Source organism: Zingiber officinale, chromosome 3B (assembly GCF_018446385.1).
Source record: "Zingiber officinale cultivar Zhangliang chromosome 3B, Zo_v1.1, whole genome shotgun sequence".
NCBI classification, from domain to species: Eukaryota; Viridiplantae; Streptophyta; class Magnoliopsida; order Zingiberales; family Zingiberaceae; genus Zingiber; species Zingiber officinale.
In genome coordinates this window covers 36,537,764-36,543,388 of record NC_055991.1, presented here as the reverse complement: position 1 = coordinate 36,543,388, position 5,625 = coordinate 36,537,764, and the positions used below count along the sequence as shown (strand labels likewise).

General features: G+C 33.5%; 1 protein-coding gene across 1 annotated transcript; it reads left to right on the top strand.

Annotated features, from left to right (window-relative positions):
- The first annotated feature begins 917 nt into the window (after positions 1-917).
- On the top strand, positions 918-2,361 carry LOC122054810. The gene is made up of 3 exons (XM_042616241.1): positions 918-1,020; positions 1,458-1,702; positions 1,786-2,361. The coding sequence occupies exons 1-3, from the start codon at positions 918-920 to the stop codon at positions 2,359-2,361; spliced, it is 924 nt and encodes a 307-aa protein (XP_042472175.1).
- The last annotated feature ends 3,264 nt before the right edge of the window (positions 2,362-5,625 follow it).

Here is a 5,625-nt window from a genome sequence, read left to right as displayed (position 1 = left end):
GAACTTGTAATATATTTTCTTCACATTATTGCACATAATGTGAAGAATAGGGTCCTAAAACGTCTAACAGCTAGATCCGGCGAAACAATTAGTAGGCAATTTCATTTAGTTTTGAACTCTATTCTGCGGTTACACAACATTTTGCATAAAAAGCCAGAACCAATCCTAGAAAATTTCACGGATGAGAAGTGGAAATGGTTCAAGGTACAAGTATATAATTTCTATAAATTTATTTTTTTAATCAATTTAATGTACATAAAAATAAATTGATTTTTATAATATTTCTTTGAGTGTAGGGTTGTTTGGGATCATTAGATGGGACTTATATTAATGTCAATGTCCCGGCAAATGATAAACCTAGGTATCGAACCAAAAAGGTGAAATTACAACTAATGTTTTGGGTGTATGCACACCAAACATGCAATTTAACTATGTCTTATCGGGTTGGGAAGGATCTTCGGCAGATGGTAGAGTCTTAAGGGATGCTATTAGTAGGAATGGCTTGAAGATTCCTCAAGGTAATTAAGTTGTAATTATTGTAAAATAATAGTCACTTGTAATATATTTAACAAATATTTGGTTTATATATATATATATATATATATACTTGTTCACTTGTAATATATATAGATTGTTATTATTTGTGTGATGCGGGATACCCAAATGGGGAAGGTTTTTTGGCACCATATATAGGTCAAAGGTACCACTTGACTGAATGGAGGCAAGGCTACCAACCAGCGACAACCAAAGAATACTTTAATATGATACACTCTCAAGTAAGAAATTGCATTGAGAGGTGTTTTGGTATTTTAAAAGCTAGATGGGTTATATTGAGAGATAAATCATTTTATTCTGTTAAGACTCAATGTAGGATTATTTCTTCTTGTTGTATTCTCCATAATTTTATAAGGTGTGAAATGACAATTGATCCGATAGAGACGGAGCTTGAGGTTCTTGAGTCAAATGAAAGTGGTGATGATGATGATGATGATGATGATGATGATGATCTGATAAGGCATTGTGAGACCAGTTCTGCTTAGACTGAATGGAGAGACAAGCTTGCAGATGATATGTTCATGAGCTGGCAGTCATCAGTTAATTAAATTTAATGTTCTTTCTTGAAATTTGGGTTTCATTTCCATGTACTGAACTTTTTAATTATGTTGTATTTGGGTTTATTATCCATTTGAATCATTTGAACAATTTGATTGTTTCTGCATTTTGTATATTATTCATTTGAACAATTTGATTATGATTTGTGCAAGAATAATCTGTTATTTGGATGGTTTAATTTCAGTTTTCAATGGAATGAAAGAGCCAAAAGATGTCAAACATAGTTGAACAAGTAGAAAGTTCAATGCCACCAAAGTTCAAAAGAAAAATTCAAAACACTAAACACTTATGGACAAAACAAGAGGATGCTGCATTAGTTGATTGCCTTGTTGAGTTGAGCAAAGATTCAGCTTGGAAGAGCGAGAATGGTTTTCGAACTGGGTACTTGGTGCATTTGGAGAAACTCATGGCTGCTAAATTGCCATCAAGCAGTTTGAATGATACTCCTCATATTGAGTCAAGGTACAAGCTACTGAAGAGACAGTTCCATGCTATCACCGAGATGTTGAATCATAGCAGTGGATTTGGATGGAACGATATTGAGAAGTGTATTATTACAACAAAAGATGTCTTTGATGATTGGGTTAAGGTAACTTTTTCTACTTTGCGTATTTCCATTTCTTTGATAATTGTGGGTTTTTTTTTTTTGCTAATGATATGTTTTAAATTTAGAGTCATCCGGCTGCTATTGGTTTAAGGAACAAAGAGTTCCCTCACCTTGATGACTTGATGTTTGTGTGGGGGAAAGATCATGCCACAGGAGCTAATGCAGAAACCCTTGCTGATGCAGTAGAAGAGATAAATTTATGCTATGAAGAGGTTGACACGTTTAATGCAGAAACCCATGTTGAATGCTACAAAGGTGAAGAATCTAATAATGTCAACCAAGCAATAAGAAAATCTGAGACTCTAGATTCATCAATTTGTCCGTCAAATAAGAAGTTAACCACTAGAAAGAGAAAATGGAAGGTTGATGATGTTCTAGGTGACTTGGTGGGAGAGATTCATAAATATGCTATTGCTGTTAATGAGGCTAATGAGGAGATGAAGGGAATTTCCACCTACTTCAAGAAACAAACTGAGAGTAGTGATAGAAAAATGAAGATTTATGATGAGTTAATAGAACTTTCTGAATTCTCTGAGCAAGAAATTATGGATGTTGAGGAGTATATTCTCAAGGATAAACACAAGGTTGACAACTTCTTCGCACTGCCAAAGATATTTAGGAGAAATTATGTGGTAAAGTAGCTCAATGAAATCCATCCAAAATGAATTAGATAGTTGAATTAGGTTGTTGGTACTTATATTTTGATATACTTTTGGACAATTATGATACTATTTTGATCAAAACTTATTGGATGAATGTCATTTTAGATTGAACTTGATGATAGTATGTTATTTTCTGTTTGTATTTCTGTTTGATGATAGTATGTATTTGTTGTCTGTATTGCTGGTTCAAAAATGTTTATATTATTAAGTTTTGTTGTTATATTTATGTTTTGATGATGGTGTGTCCTTACCCAGCATTGGTACATTGCATTTTCCTCCGATTCAAAAAAGGTAGGTACATTGCATTTTCCTCCGCTGATTGTTTTTGCAGTGGATATTCTGCAACAATATTTTTTTTTACAAATTGGCATTTGCAGGCTTCTGGACCTATGTATTGCTACAAAGATGGAAAACTCACTGCATTGGAGGAAGCAAACCAGCCTGATGGAATATATGTTCATGAAAAGTTCATTGTATGGTAAGTTATTTCTTCGATAGATGTTTCAGAATTATGGGATTTCAAAGTAATTGCATATGATGATTTATTTTCTAGCTTGCCACATTCTTTCCACTGATTGTTACATCGCTAGTTAAATCCATATCTAGTGTTTATTCTTGTGCCTTTAGCAATTCCTTCTTATCATTTGGAGTTCCGGAGCTTAGATGGTTTATGCTTCTTCCTTACTGATCCTTTTTCTATTTGGTGATTGTGTACTTAGGGCTCCCCAAGTGTATTTTCTGGAGAAATCGTGAAAAACTTTGAGTTAGAACTAAAGCGAGCATCAAAGTTAAAATGCAGCAAATGTGGATTGAAAGGTGCTGCTCTTAGTTGTGATCCCATTTATTTATTGCCTACAGACTTTGATGATGAATTATCTCATTTCCGAGATACGTCCAGTTTGCTATCCCAATCCGACAAACAACTCCTCCTGAGGTAACAACCACAAGATGGACTTACAATGAAGTGTTTTCTTTCAACTAAATGACAAACTTAGCAGTACATTGTTTTATTCGTGCACATACGAGTTGCAATCCGATCAGTCATTACTAGAAGAATACTACTTTCCCTATGATTCTAATTGGCTTAAGACACAGATCAACAGGGGCCTTGAGTTTTGGTTGGGATTTAGGGAAGCAAGCTTTGTGTCAGAGGATGAGAAATGGAAATGTCAGTTCTGTGGTTTTGTTTCCGATTGTCCTTTTTCAGTTACTTCATCCAGGGACCGCACAAGAAGTAGATAACCAACTTTTAGTTACAATTTTCTCTCCTTCATGCAATGCTTGCACGAGATGAGACAATTACAGTACAACTTATTGTTAGGATGTATACTAAAAGCCTAGCTTTTGGTATAAACATTTATCTAGAAATAAGAATCACATTGGTCAAATGTCTACATTTATGATAAATGTAGTTGTTCAATTAATTTATATTGTAGATAACATGGTGTGTGGTGTCACACACAGAGAATCATGTTATCAGTATCTTATAAATTATAAACAGTAGCTCACGGCCAATATGGAAAGGAACAAACCATAGAAAGGTCGTAGTGTAATTAGGTATTAGTTTATCTTAACTATATAATTACACTAGTACACTTAGAGTGTATTGAGTAGGACCATTTGAGGTCGTTTCTTTTATACTGACTTTATAAAGGAACAAAGACCTCAGTTATTATGGAAGTGTGTGCTCTTAATCCTAATATAATAACAAGCACATATATTTGATATTTATTTCTTTAATTTATCAATGGGTGAGATTTAGTTCGATAAATCAATAAGCCCGATAAGTTGGGAAATGATATCACTTATAGTGTGTGTTGTTGATTATAGAAGGAAACTGTGTCCTAGTAATCTAGGTTGAGAATGTCCCCAAGAGGAGCTCATAAGGATTGTCATGTTAAACTCTGCAGGTGGACTTAGTCCGACATGACGATGAAGTTGAGTGGTACTACTCTTGGAGCTAGATATTAATTAAGTGAGTTGTCAGTAACTTACTTAATTAGTGGACATTTGTTATCTTAAATACAGGGAGACTAACACACTCATAATAAGAAGGAGCCCAAAATGTAATTTGGGATTGGTGCGGTAGTTCAATAATAGTTCTTTAGTGGAATGAATTATTATTGATGAAATTAAGTTGTGTGTTCGGGGCGAACACGGGATGCTTAATTTCATCGGGAGACCAAAACCAATTCCTCCTCTCGGTCCCTATCGTAGCCTCTTGTATATAGAGATTTATACCCACCACATACTCACCTTCTTACCCATCCAATGGGGTCGGCCAAGCTAGCTTGGAACCCAAGCTAGGGCCGGCCAAGACCAAATGAATGAGCCAAGTTGGTGGCCGGCCAAAGCTTGGGTCCCAAGCTTAGGTGGTCGGCCACTAGAATATTAAAAGGGTTTTTTTTATTAAAATTATTTCTTATGTGGATATCAAGATTTAAAAGAGCGTTTTAAAATTAAAATTTCCTTTTATAGCTTTCTACAAAAGATTAAGAGAAGAGATTAATCTCTTTCCTTATTTGTAGATTAAAAGGATAGTTTTAATTTTTAGTAAAAACTTTCCTTATTTGTAAATCATCCACATGTTTAAAAGAGAGTTTAAAAATTTGAAATCTTTCCTTATTTGTTGATTAAAAGGTGGATTTTAAATTTTAAGTAAACTTTCCTTTTTAAACATGTTCATGATTTAAAAGAGAGTTTAAAAATTAAATATTCTCTTTTTTAAGTTTCTACAAAAGATTAAGAAAAGATTTGATATCTTTCCTTATTTGTAGATTGAAAGAGATTTTAATTTTTAGAGATAACTTTCTTTTTATCCACATGTTTAAAAGAAAGATTTTAATTTATAAAAAAAAAATTTTATTAACCAATCATGAAGGGATAAAAATTATTGAAAAATTTTATAAATTTCTGGAAGCAAATAAGGAAGTTTTAATTTGTGTTTAAAATTTTATTTGCTTGGAGATTTGTATATGGCCGGCCATTGTAAATTGAGAAGAGAAAATTTATTTTTAATTAAATAAATATTTCCTTTTCATGCAAAAGAATTAAGGAAGTTTTTATTTAAATTTCCTTATTTGCCAAGACCAAGGATTATAAAAGAGGGGGTAGAGGTGTCTTCATGGGTGAACGACTCTATTATTTTCTCCTCTCTTTTTCTCCTTGGGTGTGGTCGGCCCCTCCTCTTTCTTTCTTCTCCATCTTGTGGCCGAACCTCTTCATGCTCTTGGAGTTTTAATT

Bases quoted from the DNA above. Each gene is read 5' to 3' on its own strand.
- LOC122054810 (XM_042616241.1), top strand. From the start codon at position 918: ATGACAATTGATCCGATAGAGACGGAGCTTGAGGTTCTTGAGTCAAAT. The intron at 1,021-1,457 runs GTGAGACCAGTT...AGTTGAGCAAAG, and splicing joins TGATGATCTGATAAGGCATT to ATTCAGCTTGGAAGAGCGAG. The intron at 1,703-1,785 runs GTAACTTTTTCT...TTTTAAATTTAG, and splicing joins TCTTTGATGATTGGGTTAAG to AGTCATCCGGCTGCTATTGG.